Source organism: Apostichopus japonicus, chromosome 4, assembly GCF_037975245.1.
Source record: "Apostichopus japonicus isolate 1M-3 chromosome 4, ASM3797524v1, whole genome shotgun sequence".
Lineage (NCBI taxonomy): Eukaryota > Metazoa > Echinodermata > Holothuroidea > Aspidochirotida > Stichopodidae > Apostichopus > Apostichopus japonicus.
Genome location: NC_092564.1, coordinates 27776025 through 27802569, shown reverse-complemented (window position 1 = coordinate 27802569; position 26545 = coordinate 27776025). Strand labels below are relative to the sequence as shown.

The following is a 26545-nucleotide window of genomic DNA, read 5'->3' as shown; positions in this document are numbered from 1 at the left end:
TACTTAAGACACTGTCATTGGATACTAAAGACACTATCATTGGATACTTAAGACACTATCATTGGATACTAAACATACTATCATTGGATACTTAAGACACTGTCATTGGATACTTAAAACACTGTCATTGGATACTTAAGACACTATCATTTGATACTTAAGACACTGTCATTGGATACTAAAGACACTGTCATTGGATACTTAAGACACTATCATTGGATACTTAAGACACTGTCATTGGATACTTAAGACACTGTCATTGGATACTTAAGACACTGTCATTGGATACTTAAGACACTATCATTGGATACTTAAGACACTATCATTTGATACTTAAGACACTGTCATTGGATACTAAAGACACTGTCATTGGATACTTAAGACACTATCATTGGATACTTAAGACACTGTCATTGGATACTTAAGACACTATCATTGGATGCTTAAGACACTGTCATTGGATACTAAAGACACTGTCATTGGATACTAAACATACTATCATTGGATACTAAAGACACTGTCATTGGATACTAAACATACTATCATTGGATACTTAAGACACTACCATTGGATACTTAAGACACTGTCATTGGATACTTAAGACACTGTCATTGGATACTTAAGACACTATCATTTGATACTTAAGACACTGTCATTGGATACTAAAGACACTGTCATTGGATACTTAAGACACTATCATTGGATACTTAAGACACTGTCATTGGATACTAAAGACACTATCATTGGATACTTGAGACACTATCATTTGATACTTAAGACACTGTCATTGGATACTAAAGACACTATCATTGGATACTTAAGACACTGTCATTGGATACTAAAGACACTGTCATTGGATACTTAAGACACTGTCATTGGATACTAAAGACACTGTCATTGGATACTTAAGACACTATCATTTGATACTTAAGACACTGTCATTGGATACTTAAGACACTATCATTGGATACTTAAGACACTGTCATTGGATACTTAAGACACTGTCATTGGATACTTAAGACACTATCATTTGATACTTAAGACACTGTCATAAGATACTAAAGACACTATCATTGGATACTTAAGACACTATCATTTGAAACTTAAGATACTGTCATTGGATACTAAAGACACTATCATTGGATACTTAAGACACTGTCATTGGATACTTAAGACACTGTCATTGGATACTTAAGACACTATCATTGGATACTTAAGACACTATCATTTGATACTTAAGACACTATCATTGGATACTAAAGACACTATCATTGGATACTAAAGACACTATCATTGGATACTTAAGACACTGTCATTGGATACTAAAGACACTGTCATTGGATACTAAACATACTATCATTGGATACTTAAGACACTATCATTGGATACTAAACATACTATCATTGGATACTTAAGACACTATCATTGGATACTTAAGACACTGTCATTGGATACTTAAGACACTTACATTGGATACTTAAGACACTATCATTTGATACTTAAGACACTGTCATTGGATACTAAAGACACTGTCATTGGATACTTAGGACACTATCATTGGATACTTAAGACACTGTCATTGGATACTTAAGACACTGTCATTGGATACTAAAGACACTGTCATTGGATACTAAAGACACTGTCATTGGATACTAAACATACTATCATTGGATACTAAAGACACTGTCATTGGATACTAAACATACTATCAATGGATACTTAAGACACTATCATTGGATACTTAAGACACTGTCATTGGATACTTAAGACACTGTCATTGGATACTTAAGACACTGTCATTGGATACTTAAGACACTATCATTGGATACTTAAGACACTATCATTTGATACTTAAGACACTGTCATTGGATACTAAAGACACTGTCATTGGATACTTAAGACACTATCATTGGATACTTAAGACACTGTCATTGGATACTTAAGACACTATCATTGGATGCTTAAGACACTGTCATTGGATACTAAAGACACTGTCATTGGATACTAAACATACTATCATTGGATACTAAAGACACTGTCATTGGATACTAAACATACTATCATTGGATACTTAAGACACTATCATTGGATACTTAAGACACTGTCATTGGATACTTAAGACACTGTCATTGGATACTTAAGACACTATCATTTGATACTTAAGACACTGTCATTGGATACTAAAGACACTGTCATTGGATACTTAAGACACTATCATTGGATACTTAAGACACTGTCATTGGATACTTAAGACACTGTCATTGGATACTTAAGACACTATCATTTGATACTTAAGACACTGTCATAAGATACTAAAGACACTATCATTGGATACTTAAGACACTATCATTTGATACTTAAGATACTGTCATTGGATACTAAAGACACTATCATTGGATACTTAAGACACTGTCATTGGATACTTAAGACACTGTCATTGGATACTTAAGACACTATCATTGGATACTTAAGACACTATCATTTGATACTTAAGACACTATCATTGGATACTAAAGACACTATCATTGGATACTTAAGACACTGTCATTGGATACTTAAGACACTTCATTACTTATATCAAAATTAGTTCGTTGATACCATATTTCAGTGAAGTGCTTCACATCAAAATTACCAGAATAAATATGATATAACAGAACACTTGAAAATCAAACTTACCTTGGCAGGACACACCATTTCCTTGGTAACCAGCATTACACGTACACATAAAGCTACCCTCTGTGTTAGTACATGCTGCATTAGCATCACAATTGTTGAGTCCTGCAATACTGCATTCATTCACATCTATGTAAGACAGAAAACAACAAGTCAATATCAATCTTTGTTCTATTATCTAAATTGCAACAGAAAAATGAATAGTACTGACACCTTTGCAATCACTCTGAAATTCACGTTTTTGACATTGCAATGAATAGGGGAACGCTTAGTTTGGTTTTATTCTCATACACATAAAGCTATACCGTCTGTGTTAGTTCATGCTGCACTAGCACCACAATTGTTAAAATACCACACTACCGCATTCATCCATATAGCTATGTAAAGAAGACAATTAAGAGCAAAATAAGAAACTGTTTGCAATAAGAAAACAAAAAAAAAGGATATTTATTTCGATTGACCTTTTCACCTCAAGGATCACCTCTGGTTAAACTGTAGAGCCCTTCATTCACTACTGAAGAATGTAGCATTCATGTACTTGCTAAGGTTGACCTACACATTAATGATATTCATTCAAACTCAACTCTTTTCAAACTTTGACCTCTACTGACATAACATGACATGAGTTCAACAACCACATACTTGATGAGTTATCTTGTTTAAAAAACAAGGTAACACACATACACATGCACATACAAATAAACACATCATCACACCAGGATGGCTAACACTCCTTCCTTAAGGCAATTAGGTATCAAAACTGAACACGATATGTTCAATGCAGAATAACTGGTAGCGTAACTTACCTTGGCAGGACACACCACCTCCTTGGTAACCATCATTACACGTACACATAAAGCTACCCTCTGTGTTAGTACATGCTGCATTAACATCACAATTGTTGATTCCTGTACTACTACATTCATTCACATCTATGGAAGACAGAAAACAACAAGTCCATATCAATCATTGTTCTATTATCTAAATTGTAATAAAATAGTAAATAACACTGAAACCTTTGCAATCACTTTGAAATTCACTTTTATGACACTGCAATGAAAACGACAAAGCTTAGTTTCATTTTATTCTCACCAAGGTGATTTCGCTGCATGTGAGCTGGTGTCTATTTGCTTAGGTTGACACCTAAATACTTACATCTTTAACATTAATGAAATTTATCAACACAAACTTTTCTACTCAGACATTCTTCTCTCTGTTACTTTGCTAAAAGCTATGTTCTTAATTCCTTGTGTTTAATTCACAAATGTACTTTTTCATGCATCTCTGCATGTGAGCTGCCTCCTGCATCACAGGGCTCCCCTAAAAAATATTCACATCATTTAAGATGGACATTCAAATAGATTTCCTTTATTTGAAGAGCCACTGACAGAGACCTACATATCTCCAATGATCATAATAAAACAATATATTTATTCAAGAATTCACTTACAACCATTTCTACTTACCCTGACATACACCATTGTCATCTGCTGAAAATCCAGGATTGCAATTACAGCGAAAACTTCCCATTGTATTTTCACATGTTGACTGTCCTTGACAGTTGTCTGTGCTTTGAATACACTCATTGATATCTAAAACATAAAATATGCAAAGTTAATAAACATTCCTTTCCTCTGAATGCATGCAATGTAATCCAAACATTTTTTGGGTTTCATTCAATTGTTGCTAACACAAACATAAACAAAGCATCATCAGTGTGAACAGAAAAACCATTATTATTTCACTAGCTGCTGCAATTGCCAAGACATTAAGTTTATATTGTCAATTATTATTTGCCTTTTTCACTTACATTCATTACTGCCATTTTGTACACATGAATATCACCAATTTTAAGTTAACTAAAATGCTGAGAAATGTTCTGGGCTTTCTACATTTGACTGAAATTTTGGCCTGAAAGCAATCTTCACTTTACACTATCCACTGATGGTGTACATGCAATGCCCATTCCTCCCCCACCCCCATCCCCACCCATATCAAAATTACATCAAGCCCTTTGCATGGAATTTAAAAAGTGTATAACTTCTTTCTAGATATGAGAACAGAGATGAAATTTTAATAATGTATTCATCGGTAAAAGTACAGTTGTACTGGAATTTAAAACAAGTAACGAAATTGTCACTATATATTTCCTAAATAAACTGGCTTTCTGTGTATCAAAACTATCCATATGAGCACCACAGTCTTTTATCAACATTGTTGCAATGAAATTATGAAAGATTAAGCTAACTCGGAAATATTAATACTTAGCACTAATGTTGTTCTAATGTATTGGCAAAGCAGTTCCTTATATTTATCCATAATGAAATTTAGTGGTATTTATTTATCAGAAAATGATTACAATTGAACAGCACTTAAATTATTTAACGTACCTGGGCAGGACACACCATTTCCTTGGTAACCACCAATACACGTACACATAAAGCTACCCTCTGTGTTAGTACATGCTGCATTAGCATCACAATTGTTGAGTCCTGTACTACTGCATTCATTCACATCTATGGAAGACAGAAAACAACAAGTCAATATCAATCATTGTTCTATTATCTAAATTGTAATAACAAAGTGAATAATACTGAAACCTTTGCAATCACTATGAAATTCACTTTTATGACACTGCAATGAAAAGGACAAAGCTTAGTTTCATGTTATTCTCACCAAGGTGATTTTGCTGCATGTGAGCTGGTGCCTATTTGAATAGGTTGACACCTAAATAATGTTCTTTAATGTTCATGAAATTTATAAACACAAAAGGTTTTTACTTAGACATTCTTATCTCACTAAAGATGGACATACAAATGGATTTCCTTTATTTGAAGAGCCACTGACAGAGACCTAAATATCTCCAATGATCATAATAAAACAATATAATTGTTCATGAATTCACTTACAACCATTTCTACTTACCCTGACATACACCATTGACATCTGCTTCAAATCCAGGATTGCAATTACACCGAAAACTTCCCATTGTATTTTCACATGTAGACTCTCCTTGACAGTTATGTGTGTTTAGAATACACTCATTGATATCTAAAACATAAAATATGCAAATTAATAAACATTCCTTTTCTCTGAATGCATGCAATGTAATCCAAACAATGTGTTGGTTTCATTCAATTGTTGCTAACACAAACATGAACAAAGCTTGCCATCACTGTGAAAAAAAAACAGTTATTTGTCCAGACATTGAATAATATTGTCAATTATTATTTGACATTTCCGCTTTACATTCATTACTGCAATTTTGCACACATGAATACCAACATTTTTAAGTTAGCTAAAAAAGCTGAGAAATGTTCTGGGCTTACTACATTTGACTGAAATTTTGGCCTGAAATTTGCCAAAAGTGAAGATGCAATCTAGATCTAAACTTTGACCAAATGTGGTGATTTTCCATGAGTTACGATCAAATTGGAAGACAGTTAACCAGAGAAGCAAAAAAGATGAAAAAGATGAAATTTTCATAATGTATTCATCGGTAAAAGTACAGTTGTACTGGAATTTAAAACGAGTAACGAAATTGTCACTATATATTTCCTAAATAAACTGGCTTTCTGTGTATCAAAACTATCCATATGAGCACCACAGTCTTTTATCAACATTGTTGCAATGAAATTATGAAAGATTAAGCTAACTCGGAAATATTAATACTTAGCACTAATGTTGTTCTAATGTATTGGCAAAGCAGTTCCTTATATTTATCCATAATGAAATTTAGTGGTATTTATTTATCAGAAAATGATTACAATTGAACAGCACTTAAATTATTTAACGTACCTGGGCAGGACACACCATTTCCTTGGTAACCATCATTACACATACACATAAAGCTACCCTCTGTGTTAGTACATGCTGCATTAACATCACAATTGTTGAGTCCTGTACTACTGCATTCATTTACATCTATGGAAGACAGAAAACAACAAGTCAATATCAATCATTGTTTTATTATCTTAATTGTAATATAAAAGTGAAAATGACTGAAACCTTTGCAATCACTATGAAATTCACTTTTATGACACTGCAAAGAAGAGGACAAAGCTTAGTTTCATTTTATTCTCACCAAGGTGATTTCGCTGCATGTGAGCTGGTGCCTATTTGCTTAGGTTGACACCAAAATACTAGTGTTCAAACAATAATCGGAATCGAGCCGATTATTGCATAATCGGAACATAATAGGAATCGGTAAAAATTGCGTGGAATACCAGCTAGTCATACCAATTATTCAATAACCTATGGAAGGTGAAAATATCATTATTCAAAAACATTTGGAAGGTGAAATTATCAACTGATGTTCTATTTAGTTCTTTTTCTACGAAACATTAAAATAAAGACACCCTCTGTACGTCTTTCACACTGTAATTTCATCAAATTAGGCTGCCAGAGTTGCCGATTTTGCTTCCCTCAAGGTTAGTGACTTCAATGTTGCACAGTAGGTATGGTAACAATACCAATTTTGCAAATTAACGAATGTGCTGTATATATAAGGCCTATGTTGATTAGCTGAGTATAGGTTATGTTTAGGCATGAAATGCTCCGTAGTGCAGTATTTGATGCACTAATTTGTAATTTGATGTTTCTTTTTTTCACAATTGCAAAGGGCCATCCTTCCATGCGCATCACCTCCCTTATACCGCCGACCCTCTTATCTCCATTTTTTTCAACCTTTCTATGTTTGCCACAATGCCCTCAAAAAATCATTTAATTTCGGCAGAAATGCTGATATGCCGCGAATCCATAGCGGTCGCATTAGGCCTAACACTAGGTTGTTACATTGTAAACAGGTCTCAGAAATGGTCTTCAATTTTGCTCAAATCAATTATGCACAAGTAAATGCAAATTTTTCATGTGAAAAAACAATATTGGAGTAGTTTCTAGTTGTTATGATTAGTTAAGTTAAGATGGTACCATTTGCTGTTCAGTTTGATTGACCTAAGCTTACATTTTCTAATTGAACTTGAATGGAGTTAAATAGGTAACGAATAAGGATGTTTAGCTTCAAGTTCGTACCATTTCTATTTGTTCATAAATGGAATGTAAGAAATATGTAATTAAAAATTACACTTTGATAAAGATTGAAGATGGATGGTTTGTCTGAGTTACGTTTGAGATGGATATTTTGAGTAACTATTCTTAGCGCATTTCAAGCCATTCACAGGTGACATACACGTAGAGGTGGTTAGGACATTCGCTTAGCACAGTGCTTACCCGGTAGGATGTCATATTTTCATATTTTGGAAATTTGTAAAAAAATCTTTTTTATCTTTCCGCAAAAACTCCAGAGGAGATTTGGTACATACATAAGGATACATAAGAGCCTTTTTCTTTCAGTGAAAGCAAAAGGAAACAGAGGAAAATCACAACAATAATTGTTTCTATCACATACTTTATTACCGATTTTGTACAAACGGGATATTTTCTCTTTTTCCAATAATAGGAATCGGTCCGATTATGAAAAAATAATTGGTACTTTCTGTTAAGTATAATCGTTTGAACACTACTAAATACTCACATCTTTAACGTTCATGAAACTTATCAACACAAATGTTTCTACAAAGCATTCTTCATCATTCTGTTACATTACTAAAAGCTAGTTTCTTAATTCCTTGTGTTTAATTCACAAATGTACTTTTTTATGCTTCTCTGCATGTGAGCTGCCAACTTCTGCACTCTCAGGACTCTCCTCAAAAATATTCGCATCATAAAAATAATTAAAGATGGACTTTCAAATGGATTTCCTTTGTTTTAAGAGCCACTGACAGAGACCTAAGTATCTCCAATGATCATAATAAAAACAATATATCTATTCATGAATTCACTTACAACCATTTCTACTTACCCTGACATACAGCCTGATATGAGAATAGCGATGAAATTTTAAAAATGTATTCGTCGGTTAAAGTACAGTTGTACTGGATTTTAAAACAAATAACAAAATTATTACTATATATTTCCTACATAAAGTGGCTTTATGTGTATCAAAACTATCCATATTAGCACCATAATTTTTTTATCAACATTGTTGCAATGAAATTATGAAAGATTAAGCTATCTCTTAAAATATTAATACTGTTAATATTATTAAAGAACTGGCAAACCTGTTCCTTAGTAATCCAGAATGAATTGAGTGGTATTTACTTGGTATTTATTTATCAGAAATTGATTACAATTGAACAGCACTTAAATTATTTAACGTACCTTGGCAGGACACACCATTTCCTTGGTAACCACCATTACACATACACATAAAGCTACCCTCTGTGTTAGTACATGCTGCATTAGCATCACAATTGTTGAGTCCTGCACTACTGCATTCATTTACATCTATGGAAGACAGAAAACAACAAGTCAATATCAATCTTTGTTCTATTATCTAAATTGTAATAAAAAAGTGAATAATACTGAAACCTTTGCAATCACTATGAAATTCACTTTTATGACACTGCAATGAAGAGGACAAAGCTTAGTTTCATTTTATTCTCACCAAGGTGATTTCGCTGCATGTGAGCTGGTGCCTATTTGCTTAGGTTGACACCAAAATACTAGTGTTCAAACAATAATCGGAATCGGGCCGATTATTGCATAATCGGAACATAATAGGAATCGGTAAAAATTGGGTGGAATACCAGCTAGTCATACCGATTATTCAATAACATATGGAAGGTGAAAATATCATTATTCAAAAACATTTGGAAGGTGAAATTATCAACTGATGTTCTAAGAAATACGATTGATAAGATTGATAACCTGGATGGCTGGTTTGGCTAACTACTTAATGAAGGATAAATCATAGTATCTTAGAAATGTTACAGTGCAGTATGATTTACTTTTAGAGGCTGCATGTTTGAATTTATCCAAGCATTCCTGTAGAAAACAAGGAAGAGTGTGTGGGCGTTGTGGTCAAGTGGTAAAGGCAGTGGACTTGTGATCTAAGGATTACAGGTTCGAGCCCTGGCCAGATCATTGTGTTATGTCCTTGGGCAATGCACTTTATCTCCATTGCCTCTCTTCACCCAGGTGTATATATGGGGACTTGTGAGGTGACTTGTAAATATAGTTGCATGCGCCGGTTTGTGGCTGCACCCTATGGGAAGTCCCCCAGGGACACGTGGCTGTGGTGCACTGTTGTGCCCCAGGAGAGATTGTTTGAATTGTGCACACTTTGGTGTGAAGGTGTGACAAGTTACCAATGACCAGGGTTAATTGTAAAGCGCATAGAACTTGTGGATTATTCGCTATATAAATAACGGCGTAATAATAATCATAATATTAATTAAATGAACATAAAGGGAACAAGTTGCTGTATTGATTACCAAAGCAATTGTCGCCATCCTGAGTGTAACCTGAGCCACATTGACAGGAGAAAGTCCCCATCTCATTTTGACATTCTTGACCAGCAGGGCATATGTTTGGTGTAGAAGAACACTCATTAATATCTGATAATGAAGAATACATGAAAGTTGAATCATTTAATTAAGCAGATTATTTCAGGCTGAACAAATGAATGTATATTGTCTCATAATCGGTACATATTCAAATAGTATATATACAGATCGATACTTAGTATCACATGATACAGTACCATGCACAGATTGATACATGTTACCATGTCATAAGCTACCACTGTGCAATGATCAATTCCTGGTAACATCTACTACAGTACTAAATGGATCAATACCTGGAATCATCTACTACAGCACTAAATGGATCAATACCTGGAATCATCTACTACAGCACTAGATGGATCAATACATGGTATCATCTCATACAGTACTAGATGGATCAATATTTGGTATCATCTCAAACAGTACTTGATGGATCAATACCTGGTATCATCTACTACGGTACTAGATGGATCAATACATGGTATCATCTACTACAGCACTAGATGGATCAATACCTGGTATCATCTCATAAAGTACTAGATGGATCAAAACCTGGTGTCATCTCACACAGGACTAGATGGATTAATACCTGGTGTCATCTACTACAGTACTAGATGGATCAATATGTGGTGTCATCTTATACAGTACTAGATGGATCAATACCTGGTATCATCTCATAAAGTACTAGTTGCATCAATACCTAGTATCATCTCATATTGTACCAGATGAATTAATACCTGGTATTATCTACTACAGTACTAGATGGATCAATACTTGGTATCACTTCAAACAGTACTAGATGGATCAATACCTGGTATCATCCCATAAAGTACTAGATGGATCAATACCTGGTGTCATCTCATAAAGTACTAGATGGATCAATACCTGGTGTCATCTCATACAGTACTAGATGGATCAATACCTGGTATTATCTACTAAATGTATTTATACCTTGTATCTTTTTATACAGTACTAGTTGCATCAATACCTGGTATCATCTCATGCAGTACTAGATGATCAATACCTGGTATCATCTACTACGGTACTAGATGGATCAATACCTGGTATCATCTCATGCAGTACTAGATGGATCAATACCTGGTAGCATCTCATACAGTACTATATGGAGCAATACCTGGTGTCATCTTATACAGTACTAGTTGCATCAATACCTAGTATCATCTCATATTGTACCAGATGAATTAATACCTGGTATTATCTACTACAGTACTAGATGGATCAATACTTGGTATCACTTCAAACAGTACTAGATGGATCAATACCTGGTATCATCTCATAAAGTACTAGATGGATCAATACCTGGTGTCATCTCATAAAGTACTAGATGGATCAATACCTGGTGTCATCTCATACAGTACTAGATGGATCAATACCTGGTATTATCTACTAAATGTATTTATACCTCCTATCTTTTTATACGGTACTAGTTGCATCAATACCTGGTATCATCTTATACAGTACTAGATGGATCAATAACTGGTCTCATCTCATACAGTACTAGATGGATCAATACCTGGTGTCATCTCATAAAGTACTAGATGGATCAATACCTGGTGTCATCTCATACAGTACTAGATGGATCAATACCTGGTATTATCTACTAAATGTATTTATACCTCCTATCTTTTTATACGGTACTAGTTGCATCAATACCTGGTATCATCTTATACAGTACTAGATGGATCAATAACTGGTCTCATCTCATACAGTACTAGATGATCAATACCTGGTATCATCTTATACAGTACTAGATGGATCAATAACTGGTCTCATCTCATACATTACTAGTTGGATCAAAATATGGTATTATTTTTTATACAGTACTGGATGGATCAATAATTTTGTACAATCAGAATCTGAGATGATGAGAACATTTTAAAATACCATCCAGAACAGAGGAGTTACAGTAACTGGCAGACCAAAGTTTCAAATAGTTAGGGAGTTAGGTGGGGGAGCAAGGGGATGTTGAGGGAGAGTGGTTAGAGAGAGGAATTTGTGTGTGTGTGCTGAGTATACTGCAACTTAAAAAATATATATTGTTAATGGCTGATGATGTAGGGGGACATCAAGGGCACCCTGGAGCTCCCAGAAACAACAGCATTGTCAAGTATATCCTGCTCTCCCATAGACATTTTCAAACACACGCATACACAAAATGTACAAGTCACTAGGATGATTTTATCTGATATTTTTCTTTGGCACAGAGATCCTCAGTTCAATGAATTAAGGAACCAGAAGTTGAAGTATAGATTTATTAAGTTCTCTCATAGCAATTTAGAATGGAGAAAGTAAAATTTGGAGGAAAATGGACAATGTACCTAATGGTGTCATCTTGTTATTTCAGCAAATTACTTGGTGAGGGGGGGGGGGGGAATTCTGATCATGAACTCATTTAATATTAACTTGATGTTTCTTCATGAAGCCAACCCTCTGATCCAGTGAGTGGAAAACGATCAGTTTCCTTCCCACACATTTTCAATTTTAATACTCATGAACACAAACAGGTGATGAAGCTATTAGCCTGAAGTTTCCCTAGTCTGGGAAATGTAGAAGGGACCAAAAATTAGGGCCACAGTTTTGCGTCTGTTTCTTTGTTCTTTCCATTTCCTTCAAACTTGGTCATGTCTATTAACCATTCTCAATTAATACCACATAGACCCACCAGGAACATCAACTATATCTGAAAAATGCAGTCATCATTTTTTTGATTACTGTGTTCAGTCAGCTATGATCTGGTTACTGTTGTGTGGAGATATTGTGGCGATTTCTTTTGTCTAAATACAAGTCAAACCCTGTGGTTACTTTCACACTGAAATGTGTGCTGTATGTACACACTCAGAATAGTAAATTGTTAAGGTTGATTGAAACTGCATGGGTGAAGCATGCGTACATGTACAGGAAATTTACATATACCTGAATCAGGTCACACAAGTCCCCCTGTAACTGGTCATACACTCGCAGATGAAGTTTCCGTCAGTATTCGTGCAGACCGCAAACCGTGAGCAGGTATTAGTTATGCCACATTCATTGACATCAGAAAATGATGACAATTGAACAGTTCTAAGATAATTTAACATACCTTGGCAGGACACACCATTTCCTTGGTAACCATCATTACAGGTACACATAAAGCTACCCTCTGTGTTAGTACATGCTGCATTAGCATCACAATTGTCTACTTCACTACTGCATTCATTCACATCTATGGAAGACAGAAAACAACAAGTCAATATCAATCATTGTTCTATTATCTAAATTGTAATAAAAAAGTGAATAATACTGAAACCTTTGCAATCACTCTGAAATTCATTTTTATGACACTGCAATGAAAAGGACAAAGCTTAGTTTCATTTTATTTTCACCAAGGTGATTTAGCTGCATGTGAGCTGGTGCCTTTTTGCTTAGGTTGACACCGAAAAACTAGTGTTCAAACGATAAACGGAATCGGAATCGGGCTGATTATTGCATAATCGGAACATAATCGGCATCGGTAAAAATTACGTGGAATACCAAGTTTTTTTCTGACGAAGAAAAACAAAATTCCAGAAATTTGGGGACTTCAAAAGCTATTGGCAACAAATATGTATTTTACCTTGATTTTGACCTATGATAGTAACATGCTCCCCCTTGAAACATTAATGTAATGAGATCAGTAATATTTTAATTCTTTGTCACAGTTTTTGGATTTCTCCAACATAGCTGGACAAACTAGGAAAATGAACGTGAAATGCAAACAGTGCTGCATTCACTTGACAATATGAAGGTAGGGTTGGGGAAATTACTGGATATATTGGCGTTAAAGTTGACACAACTACGATTGAAGCTTTGCAGAACTGAAGTGCCTGTTTACAACTACAGTATTTACAACTAGCCTTGATATCTTTGCAAGGAAGAGAGTATAAATTAACCAGACAGAGGGAACAGTTAGATGGTTAACAATGAGAGATATGACCAAAAAAATCTAAAGTGTATTATTACTATTATCAATATCTTTACTTACTCAACATTAATATGTTTTTTAATCCAATAGCATGTATCCTTATAAGTGTACGTTTCAATGAAATCAATTAAAGGCATGTAAGTCCCCATAACTTCTTGGTAGTCAAATGTTACCTTTTAACTAGTCTTTGACAAATAAAGAAAAAGTCAATGGAGATTTCTTACCAGTACATGGAGAACCACTGTATCCATTCAAACACTGGCAGGTGAAGGATCCCATGGTATTGACACACATTGAGATAGTGGTCATACAGTTATCAGTCCCAGCAGAGCATTCATTAATGTCTAATGAAAGAGATGAAAAATATATATACATATCTATATCTATATATAAATATGGAAATGTTAAGGCACCTTCAAAATATTTATGACCTTCATTTCAACTATATCAGCAATTTTCTGCAAACCTTTAATTTGCTCACTGATGTCATGTCTCAACATTGTTGAATTGACAACTGGTAATGAACACCAATTTTTACCTTTGCAATAAATTGAGAAATTACACAGTAATCATGCATTTTTTTTTGGACCCCAAAAATTTGGATCTACTTGGCTTATTTAACTTTCAGGGATGTGGCAGATGAGGATGAATAATCCAACATTACTAAATCTTGTCATTCCCTCTGCCCTATAATGAGTCACACCAGGGCAAATTACAAATTATGCAACACACTATACACAACAAGAACTTGAGTGAAGGTTTATTCCTTTATTTCTTTGTTTTTGATCAATTTGAGAAGAGATTTCACAATTCAATTAATTCACATATAGTTTGCCAAGATAAATACCACAGAGGAACCATGTCAGTTGGGTACGTACCAGTACCAGTTTAATAAGGTACTATACACCCACATGCAGTTACCCAGTAAACTTCTTCACTCGGCTTTGAAACTGATTGATCAGAGTAACAAACTACACCTCTTACTGACATGAACAAAATGCATTTGTCTTTCCTATTATTTGGTTTCATGTACCGTCTTATGAACAAATTAAGAAAAATCTGTATTTATTAAAAGTAACAATGTATGAATAATTTAAGTCAAGTACTTGAAGTGCTCTTTGGTTTTCCATCCTACACAATAGTAAATTCTGCTATCAATGAAGACTAATAGAGGTACATAGGATGTACAATGAGGTACAATGATGTACTAATAGAGGCACATGTGTACATTGTTAATACACATGAATTAACATTACTGACAGTAATAACCATTAACATATATAATTAAGGCTTACAAAAAAATTCAAAATTATAACTGAAAGTATTTATACATTAAAAGAGTGAAATTTAACGAGTAAAGAGAGAGTCTGGTGCCTTATACGTACATACGTAGATGCACAGCTATGAATGGGAAGGTAAATACATCATGCACGCACATAATGCGTTTGATCAATGAGCCAAAACGATTGGCAAAAACAAGTACATCATCATGATTGTGTGATTATGGGAAAAAAAATAGCAGAAAAGATTCCTTACCGATAATCGAGGATGAATGCATAATGGGGCTTAAAGATTCCCGTGTGAGACTATATACAAGTACATCTCAGAAGTGTGAAACTTTATAACATTCCAACCATTCAATCCTCAAACTTGTTCCTCAATCGAAAGGGAATAATTTATAAAGTACTGTGTCGCAAAACAGCGATGTTAACTGGTCAAGTCACTACACAACACAAAGGACATGGCCGTTTTTTTTTCTTTTATTAAACAGGAACCATAGGTTTATCAGAGACAAAATCCAGATGTATATACTTCAAAAACTGCTACAAAAAATACAAACGATAAAGTCTTATTGTTACAGAAGACGAGTAATTAGTGGAATTTCACAGAGACATAGACACAGGTTTAAGTTTTTTTTCAGTATAAATTGGTGAAGTGTCAAATAGCGTAAATTACTAACAGTGGAACAATTTTATTTTGATACATACCCACATCGCATGTGCTACCAGTCCAACCACCTGGGCAGTCACACTGTGCTGCCGTTAGACCCTCTGCACAGATCCCACCATTCTGGCAGGATGTACCACTGCCAGAGCAGAAGTGATTGACTAGACAAGAAGAGGTACAGTGAGGCAATAAATACTGTGACAAAGAGAAAACACATGAAGTTGCACATCTCATCCCAAAATTAGGTTAATTATGGCTATACTTATATGTTATCATCACTCCACTGCACAACGTCATATACCCACCAAGTGTTTTAAGTACATTACCAACATATCAATTCCTTTCTTTCTAAAATGCACACTAAACATTCTTCAAAATAGCCCTCTTACTGACCAACGCGTATGACTCATCACCTTGACCGAAAATCCTGTGGCTCTGTGCGGACAAGTTGTTTGGGCTATTCCATTCATCAGGGGGGTCTTAAACGGTGTTTCTATAATTATAGGATTGCATTAGATAAATTAATTGACACTTACTTGCTTCAATATTTATGATGCATATTCCACGGTCATTTTCTTTGAAATAATATTAAGTTCAATAAAATATGACGTTTTGAAAGCGAAACTCGGCTGTGGCGATGTAGGTGAACACTGTGCATTGCGTAGCTGTACCCTATTGCAGAGTACAGGATACACATATTACGTAACGGCGTACCCACCGAAGAAAGCGAAACTTGTATTTTTCTTAGAAGACATTCGATTGGATTGTACTTGGTCCGATTGAAGATAGTGACCAATGAAACTGAATTTAACATCAATGTAAAGTTAAGAAAAAATCCTTTCCAAAACCGTTTGAACTAAATTTGTTAATGAATATTCAAGAGGATGGTTACGCAAACAAAGTACGGCTATCAAATGGTGATTTTCTTCAGTATTTACTGTGTGTTTTCAATGAGGGTTTTGAGTTCGATATTTATTAACCTTGCATCGTAAATCACCGAAGTCCGGTGGAATTTTGAACTGTATTGTTAAGAAAATAACAGAACTTTAGAGACAACACATTTCTCTGTTTAGTGCCGTTTGAACAAAGTTTTTTCGGTATTAACTTTTCACGCTATGGCTGTAGGAAAATGGTCTATATGGTAAAGTCAATGGCCTAAAACTGCGGCGGTCGAACTCAGTTCGCGTGCCGCACAAGGAATGGCGCTAAGGAATTGATATGTCCGGAACACCTTTTTGAACCGAAGTTATAACTTCATTGATCTTGTGGCCTTTAACAATTTATACTCTGAACATTGAAAGTTACTATACTTCCTGCATGGGTATTGACACTTCTCTTTTAGTATACCTCTGTTGACAAAAAGTTACAACTTGGTTTCTACCAGGTTAAATATATAAAGATGTATTCCAAAGGTGTCAAGCATTACCATTATGAAAGGACCAATCATTAAAACCAAAAAGGGGATGGGGGGATGACAATGGGGGTCAGTTTAACAACCTTATTAAAACTATTGATTTACACATTTACATTCTTTAATGGATATTTCATAAAGTATACATGTTTCCATCTACATATACCACAGCAAGTATTTTATGCTGTGGAACGACACTTTACACAGCTGGACACCCTGTGCATATGAAAATGTACAGCAAAAACATTCAAAAGACCCAACACTTTGTCTCAGCATCAACTTTTGAAGTCCAATCAAAATAAATAACTTCACCTGGCAAAGACCTGCATTTTACCTATGAGAAAATATCACATCAAACGATCACGATGGATGTGCTGAGAGTTAACCCCAGGGTCAGATTGCCCATCACGTAGACAATATCTCAGGACAAAGGTTTATATGTGCATATTGAGATCAAAATATTCCTTTTTATTACAATATAGTTGTCTTACATTTGGTGGATTAAGTTGATTAATTCTAACGAAATAGCTCCAACCTTTTCAGATTGTTGCACAAACTGCTACCATGCATGGGTAAACTATACCTCTACCTTACAGTACTTGTACAGGTTAAACTAATATTTGCAGCCAGACACATATTCTGCTGGACCAGATATCCCATTGCATTCCTAAAATATATTATAGCAAAACTTGTAAGCGCTACAGAACTAAATAAGACTCACCAGGTCGTTCACATATGAATCCTGACTGAACATTACAAGGCCTATCGTACCATTCAAGACCAGTATCAGCTTCAACAGCAACACACAGTTCTGTAAAAGAAGTTGCCGTTGGTTGAGCAGGAGCCCAATTGCTGTCAGAGCAAAATAATGATATGGTGCATTATAAAGATAACTACGAAAATACAAAATGCTAAGTATGGAACTTCAAACGAGCAATTCCACATTTAAGTCAATTTGATCATTACAGTACATGTATATGTACCATTAGACAGACTGATAAATCGCCGAGTTTGAAGTATGACTTTAATACAGGATCACAAGCAAGTTGATCACAAACACCCTGACATGCCGGATGAACTTGGTGATTGGCTAGTTCAAGGTTCCACTTGTGCTGTTTGAGAAAGTGCCTTCTCAAAAAATATATATAAAAACTTAAAGGTGATTAAAACAATTTAGACTTGAAACGTTGAATTATATGTTTTACAGATCTCCTTCTACAATCATTACGAACATTATTGTTCAACTCACAACACAGTTATCTGCAGTCAGAAACCAGAGCAGCTTGATTGTCAAGTCTTAGGGAACTATATGAGCTGATATGACAGGCTGGTTCACAAGTCTTCCATAAACAGACATGTGGACCCTTCATTAGGTAGTCACCATCATGATGAGCAATGCATAAAACAACTACAAACTGCATTTATACAAGTAACAAATTCTAGGGTGCATGGTAGTTAGGCAATACCCTAACACAGAACCAAAACTAAAATATACTGGTACTAGCGCTTTCTTATTTGCCTTAGTGAACTTCTTAGTGTTGGCTATTATATGTACTTCTTTACAAAACCATTGTTTCCATTCGACTTAATTAAAAAGGATATGCAATATTGAAATCCGATACTTTGGCAGTTTGCATAATAACGAAAACATCCTAAGGGTGACATGAAAGAATAAGAGATTTCACAGAAACATTGACAGACTGATCATTTCATTATCATGAAGTATTTTTATGGCTTCCCATGAAATAGAAAACCAAAATGGCACACTTACGTTTCCACTGGAACGGTTCCATCGTTCCATTCAAAACTTGATGGAACAATTCGGGTTAGACCAATGTAGTAAAATGTAAACTTGTCTGGAGGAAGAAGGTTGGTGACTGCACTCTGCAAAGGAAATAAAGCATAATTTTCAAGTATTGATTTGTCACCTCATAGGAATGCAGGAAGTGTTAAAGGGCTTCCTGAAGTCTTACAGTGATAGTCATGAACATATAAAGACATTCTAAGGAAAGAAAGACAACAAAGGTTTCGCCTTCTTTCCCTAACTGTGATTTGAATCCGTTGACAAGCATAATGTGTATCAGGTGCCAACGCACCATGGAGGTTGGAAAAAAAGTGCAATGGAACATTCCAGTTTCTCAATTTATTGTTAAAGAGCACATTGTGTGTGTTGAAAGAAATATCTTTCTTTAATGAATGAGTAGAAAAACCTTGAACAGACTACTTGGAATAATTTACCCAGTTTGGCATCACAGAATGCTAGTAAATGGTCAATTGCAAATTGCTATCCAAGTACAAACATGTACAGTATAGCAGTTTTGTACACAGTATATATATATATATATCCATATTATTTAATAATGAGACAAAAATACTGACCCTTCAAATCTGCTACATAAATTTTTATCATTAAATTATTCCCTGAACACTATGAACCAAAACTTTATCAAAAATATTCTGAAATTCAAAGTTAATTAAAACAATCTAGTTGATATTTATCTAATTATTTACAAGACAACTATAACTGAGATCGTACAACATGTATACTTTCATCTTGGAACATGTATATCATGAAATTGTCCATTTGTTTGAGATGTCTTGTTCAATAATGCCTGGATATTTCATATTCAACAATAGCAGTTCCCATGACAAAGACTTACTGTAGGCTATGCAGGCAACATGCCCAGACCTAAACTTAATTCTTTCAGAACTTATTAACTGAATAAACTTCCTTCATTTCCTTTTCATATCACTATCAGTTTGACAGTAGCTTATCCTTTGGTAAGATTTCTTTACTTCTCGGCTACATAGTTGGATTGATTTGTCAGCAAACAACATGCTAAATCACAGAAAATGAGCATACATGGGGAAGGTTCACTGCAGTGTAGCTGCCATCGCCATGAACATGCACCAAGGATGCATCCACAGTCAAAATGTCAAACCACCAATTCTGACTTTGATTGATAGTCTTTTATGATAATCGTTGAGACTAGTCTAATTTACAACTATTACTTATACTAAAGTTTGCTGTACTAATAGCCTAGCCTAACTGTTAGTCCAACACAATGACCCATCTCCCCCTGGGTCTCTGCAATGCACGTTTTAGTTGTTGGCTAGGCCGTGCGTTGAAAGAAATGTACATAGTACATAGCTTGTTTGTTGGCCATGAGGTGTTACAAGGAAGAACTTTGAATAAATATATGTTACGCACGGTACCTAGTGCTGTACAAAGTACATCCCTTGTTTGTTGGCCAAGAGGTGTTACAAGGAAGAACTTTGATTAAATATATGTTATGCACAGTTCCTAGTGTTGTACAAGTATATTTTTGTATCCTTCCGAACTCTACGTTTCTGTGATCAGCCGCTTACAGATGTATTGCAGTTTTGTACACAGTATACCCATATTTTATTTTTAGATATCTCACCTGGGTCTCTGCAATGAGCGTTTTAGTTGCTGGCTAGTCCTGCGTACCTTGTGCAAGGCTATACATAAAAGTATTAGTACTTAGTAGCCTAAGCCGAGGCCTAACCTAGTATGAAGTATGAGTAAGCCTATGAATATGAGTACGACAGAATATGACTACAGCAATTTACAGGTGGACTAATTTTTGATTTACTCATCTTGAAACTCGCACTTTCCTTTGAAACTAATGGTAATACTATTAAGCGAAACTGTACTAGAAATATACAAAAATGTTGGTCTGGTTTAATTCCAGATAAATACTGTATGTATCCCGAGGCCGATCCGAACGTACGCAATGTCACTCAGCGCGTCTTTGCGTCGGTAAGTGTAACATGTAGGTGGCCTAGGCTAGGCCTAGCAGTAATACGAATGGGCCAATGCTTAGGAAGTTAGTCTTCAACGACAACAGTACCTTTGCTACAATTATTTTAAATTTTAACCCAGACTAGAGGATTGAGTTTTGACATCGATGGACTAAAATGAAATATTTTGTTAATTGTTACGGTGCATTTGTACTTAACTAGCTTGGCCTACCTGTGACAAGAGTTAACATATATGGTTGGTTTACACAGCTCCCTGGTAACACTATAGATATAGTCTAGTGCTATCTACTTTTTCAAGATTGAGTAACATATATACGATCACAGACGCAACCGCGTCAGTGGAAAAATGAGCACACAGACTACACTTTCAACCAATCAGAAACACACGGCAAATGGAAATACGTCAATCAAATTACTGAACTTTGAGTGAGCATGGTTATAGTCACAATTAAACATCCTGGTTGATTTTCCGGTTTTCCTAGTAAAGTTGACGGCAAGTTATATTCCAATTCGGAATTTTTTGGCATTTTGGATATTAACCGAATTATTTACTGAAATTAGTGGTGGTTGCAAAGGGGGGGGGGTTGGGGGGTTGGGGGAAGGCGCCCCAGCGGGCCAACCACCATTTCCACCTGATACAAATCTGGAGAGTATTTATTTGCATAAGTTGCTGAGTTCTTAAATATAACAGGCTTCTTAATTTATATTTATATATATATATATATATATATATATACATACATACATATATATATATATATATATATATATATATATATATATATATATATATAAATATATATATATATATATATATATATATATATAATAAAAAATATTGGAGTGGGGTCGGGCAATGGCGGAAGTCCCAGGGCAGTAGGGCCACCCTAACTTCCAAAGCGTCCACATCAGATCTGGCTTTTATGATCACACGATTGTGTACAAATTTTATTCCAATATTCTCATTACGCCTAAATAAGTTACGATCGTGTGAGAATTAAACTATAAAGGATTGTAAATTCTACAAAACCTACACATCATAACATTTCTATTCCTTAATTTTCTTTCACGTTGTTCCTACATGTCAGTGACGGTCCACTCATATTAATAATAGTGTTCTTAGCTCTGACACCAACACTCGTGTCTTGTTGTACTCTCTGTGTACCTTCTAACTGACCTCTTGGATTATGCAAAATGAGATCGAGTTAAAAATCATTGTTATCTATATATGTGACAACTCTATAGTTGTATTGATAAGTATCGTATATCTGTCTTAGGAGGAGGATCGAGGACTCCCTAACTATTATATATTGCTGGTTCTGCCGCCGGTGTGCGGGTGGTCTTTTATTGGGGGAGGGGAAGCGCCTCTTCATTTCCCCCCTTGTGTATTGTACCAAGTTAGGGTAGATATACTTCATGAATTGATATTAAGCATTCTTCAATATCTAATATCAAGCCATTGTAATACACAGTGTGATTGGCCAAATAATATGCTATTTGTATCCTAAATATGAATTGACATAAATCTGTGTTTACCAACAACCTCTGAACGGCTTTAACCTACCGAATACGATGACCACGGCTCTGCAATTAATAATCTCCCTCCGTAGTTCAAACATTGCATTTGTGCTGCATCATATTCAACGAGAGTTTCCATAGCAACCAGGCATTTAGTAGTACTAAATTCTACCCAGCCAGTTGGACATTGGCCAGCTGCATCTGTTAGGTAAAAAGGATGGAAATAAAAAAGTTGTTGTTACAAGCAAAATTATTTACCTCTATAATGTTCCTGGCGTAGAATGTTTTGTGCAACGAAACAGGAGATTATAAATGTGGATTGCATGAGTATATAACTCTTTCTTGGCTGTCAGTCCAAGTTTTCTAATTTGTTTTATTTTTTAAGTCAATCAAATGTTCGGAGAGCTTGACGGTGGACGTAAGTACAGTACGGAAAGGTCTTAAGGCCACCGATGATTCTTCAGACCTATAGCGTGTTAATTAAACGCAGTACCTCTTTGTATGAGTTTGTCGAACTGGCGAGTTACGCTAAACGTTTATACCTCGACGAAAATTGTCGAGCTGCTGCGTTGCACCATGGAGCTATAAATCTGTTTATAGCTCCATGGAGTTGCACGTACCTTTACAACACAGCCAGACATATGAATCTCGTCGAGTTGACAAGTACAAGTGGCGGAAATATTATATCTTGGCACATAATTTGAAACTGAAGTTTTACGTCGTTTGCATGTAACTTGAAAACGCGTCAAATATCGTACTTTTGAAGTGTTATAATAACACAGTATGTCTGTTCTCTGTCCTTTCAAAGCCACCGTAGTTAAGGGATAATGGGCTATGCTTGAAGGATCGCAAAGTAAATTATCGTCATAGGATGTATCAAAATGAATACGCAGGCAGGAGTATAACAATTTGTGTATTTCCATCAGGAAAATTTTCAGCCGTTTTCACAAATGAGCATTTAGTCTTAATAGATACACGTGAACCCTGCAATTGAAATGTTGTAAACATTGGTCTCATGGTCTGTCTCAGGTAAACAAACCAAATATGTCTGAAGGAATGAGAAAATTTCAATGTGTTTAATATATATATATATATATATATATATACCAGCATGAAATATATGATATATATATATGTGCACCGAAATAGAAGTAGCATTCGGCTCTTAAACACAAAGTTTGATACCGTACTAGTTATTGATTCAATTATACCATTACATTTAATATGCAGATTATCTGCACCCCCCCCCCCCCCACCCCCAGATATGCTTAAAGGTTCATTTATAGTCACCGGTTATGCTCCACATATGGAAATCATTTTTACTGCTCCTCTAAAAAGTAGGTATATGCGCACGGAGATATTTACTTGTCGATGTAAATACTCCTCAATAGCTGGCAATAATTTCAAGGATCAGAGCCTATAGATCTAGGAAAGAACTTTGGAAAACTTCCAACAAGTCTTCTCATCCTGAAATTTGGAGCCAATACTGATGATCTTTAACAATACTACTACGAAACACTGATATATAGATTATACACATGTGCCTTATTTTGGTTTCGTTTCTGACATGCAGACTGCCATTCAAATATAGCGGCCTAAATAAGAAACGTAATTGCTCATGATTGATCACTTAATGGTTCCCCAGTACTAAACTAAAGTAGTATGTAGAATCATCAACATCAGTGCATGGACATGTATCGATATAGGTGTGTTTTACATACACTTATCATAACATGGTAGTCAAATGATTAAAAATCTGATTATAACTTTAAATGAACATCTGATTTGAAGTTAATTATCACTACGCAACTCCTAATTATTCGCTTGCGCGTCCCCTCAAGTTCTTCTCTCTTCACTCTATAGGCTAGAGCTAAATTGAGTTGATTTGGTTACAAAATCATGAAAATTGAAGAAGATAGTAGAAAGTCTATAATACTTACATTGAAACCATAGAAATATAGAAAGGACGGAAATCAGTGGTAATAATGACATCTTTGAAGGTGGTATATTATATCCAAGATTTGTTCATAAAAGTAGTTTCATAAACCGATATGATATCGGTTACGAGTGAATCCAATAACACGCAGATCCTTTAAGTCCTATACAACAGGCGTGAAATAGTCATTAATACGTTCTGATATAAACTATGAGGCTTGGTATAGGTCTATGGTATTTTACTTTGTGTGTGGATTCCTATATAGGAATATCATATAACGGCCTAACAATTACTCACACAGCAGCACCAAACAAACCCGATTTTAGTTAACCTTTATAGTTCTGTGTATTTATTGCTTCAGTGAGTAGCTTTGTTCAAAAGGTTCACGAATTATATTTGGGCTTTCGATCGTGTAGTGACTACGAATAGTCCAACAATGCATATCATTGGACTGTGAACGTTCTAGGTAAAATCACGCCCAAAAGAAAACAACATAACAAGGTATTTGTTCCCCCAAAATATGTAGCGATTGACGTAGAATAATTACTACATATGAGTGTGGTGTTTGTAATAGATGTGGTATTCAGCAGTGTTGTAGTCAAGTCCATTACATCCGGGCCTGAGTCTGAAACCAATTTGAGATTCGAGACCAAGATGGATTCCTTACTTGGTCCGAGTCCAAGTTGAGACAACAGTGTTATACTTGCAATGTTGTAGTGCTCACTAACTACTCGTGTACCTCCCCCTCCCCACCCCCCCGGCCCCCTTTGTTCGCAGTTCCTCTTGTGTTAAAGGGATATTCTGGTGGGTGAGGTTGATCGCTTAGCAAATCTTTTCCTTTTCACCATTTTAGGTCAAGACCACTACATCCTTGTACCCGAGGCCGAGGCCGACACCGAATCGTTTGTTTTTGAGTATGCTACAAAATTGGTGGTTACTGTGACTTTTTGTATACACGATGCGCTGCTAACGGTCAATGCTGCATGTATGCCATTGTAGTGCAACTGTTTCGAAAACCAACGGGATGTTGCGCTCTCAATGGGCGTTGAAGCCATCAATTAGCCGTTATGAATATACACTGGATTTTGTACGTTAGTCAAACATATTCATTCAAACGCATTAGCACAGCCAGCTTGCAACTTTGCGAAACTGTTTAAGTTGTACCGCATGTATACATGTGACATATTTATGTTATATACACTATGAATTTTGTAATATTCTGTCTACCATTCCGAAGGGGGAGGGGGAGGGGGAGGGGGAGGGGGTGGGGAGGTTGAATAGAAGAGGGTTGAGATAGGCAAGTACAGTGGGGTTAGAGGAGTTCAACTTGCATATAATTGCATTTTGTCTTGAAACAATGCACTATAGGCCTACTATATTGTTCTGTTAATGATGTAACCATAATCCACAAACACAATATTTCACTACCCCCCTTCAACAGAAGAAGAAATATTGCAACAGTGCATTTCATTTATTGTACGCCAAAAAAATATGTTCGTTTTAATTAACATAAAACTCGTTAGCTAGAAACGGTCACAGAGATTGGAAAGTTTGATGATGGGGTGCAGGCGTGTAGCCAGCTCTCATTGTGGTGTGTGTGTTAGGGCGGGCGAAGGGGGCAAGGTTAAGTTCATCCAAGCAATACCTCTCAAGTTTATCATTTTTATTCAGACTTAAACCTCTATTAACAAGGCTTCCAAACATCAATTCTGGTGATCTAAATTGACCTTGACCTCAACAAAAAAGAAAGTTTTTGTACTTTATAACGTGGGTCAACATGTCCAGTGTAAAGTTCGCTCAAAGCTTACTTTTGCAGATACCACTTTTGAAACTTTGACCTCTGTTGACCTCAAATGATCTTTGACCCCTAGTCATCATCATTTTATGTGTATTCAGAAGTCAGACAC

The 26545-nt window shown here is 35.4% G+C and overlaps 1 protein-coding gene across 13 annotated transcripts in view; it reads right to left on the bottom strand.

Moving 5' to 3' along the window:
• LOC139967040 (uncharacterized) overlaps positions 1-24930 on the bottom strand; it is a 69254-nt gene extending 44324 nt beyond the window's left edge. The window contains exons 1-15 of one of the 13 annotated variants that reach the window (XM_071970661.1): positions 24643-24930; positions 22749-22903; positions 19170-19282; positions 18120-18250; positions 16029-16148; positions 14265-14384; positions 13180-13302; positions 10008-10130; positions 8893-9018; positions 6472-6597; positions 5599-5724; positions 5064-5189; positions 4140-4265; positions 3480-3605; positions 2677-2802 (exon numbers count right to left, since the gene is read on the bottom strand). In XM_071970661.1, coding sequence (XP_071826762.1) covers positions 2677-2802; positions 3480-3605; positions 4140-4265; positions 5064-5189; positions 5599-5724; positions 6472-6597; positions 8893-9018; positions 10008-10130; positions 13180-13302; positions 14265-14384; positions 16029-16148; positions 18120-18250; positions 19170-19282; positions 22749-22903; positions 24643-24694 — 1819 coding nt within the window. In that variant the 5' untranslated portion in view covers positions 24695-24930. The remainder of the gene's footprint in view (positions 1-2676; positions 2803-3479; positions 3606-4139; positions 4266-5063; positions 5190-5598; positions 5725-6471; positions 6598-8892; positions 9019-10007; positions 10131-13179; positions 13303-14264; positions 14385-16028; positions 16149-18119; positions 18251-19169; positions 19283-22748; positions 22904-24642) is intronic. The other 12 variants (XM_071970665.1, XM_071970662.1, XM_071970663.1 and 9 more) reach the window with 12 other exon arrangements.
• Positions 24931-26545: the final 1615 nt, after the last annotated feature.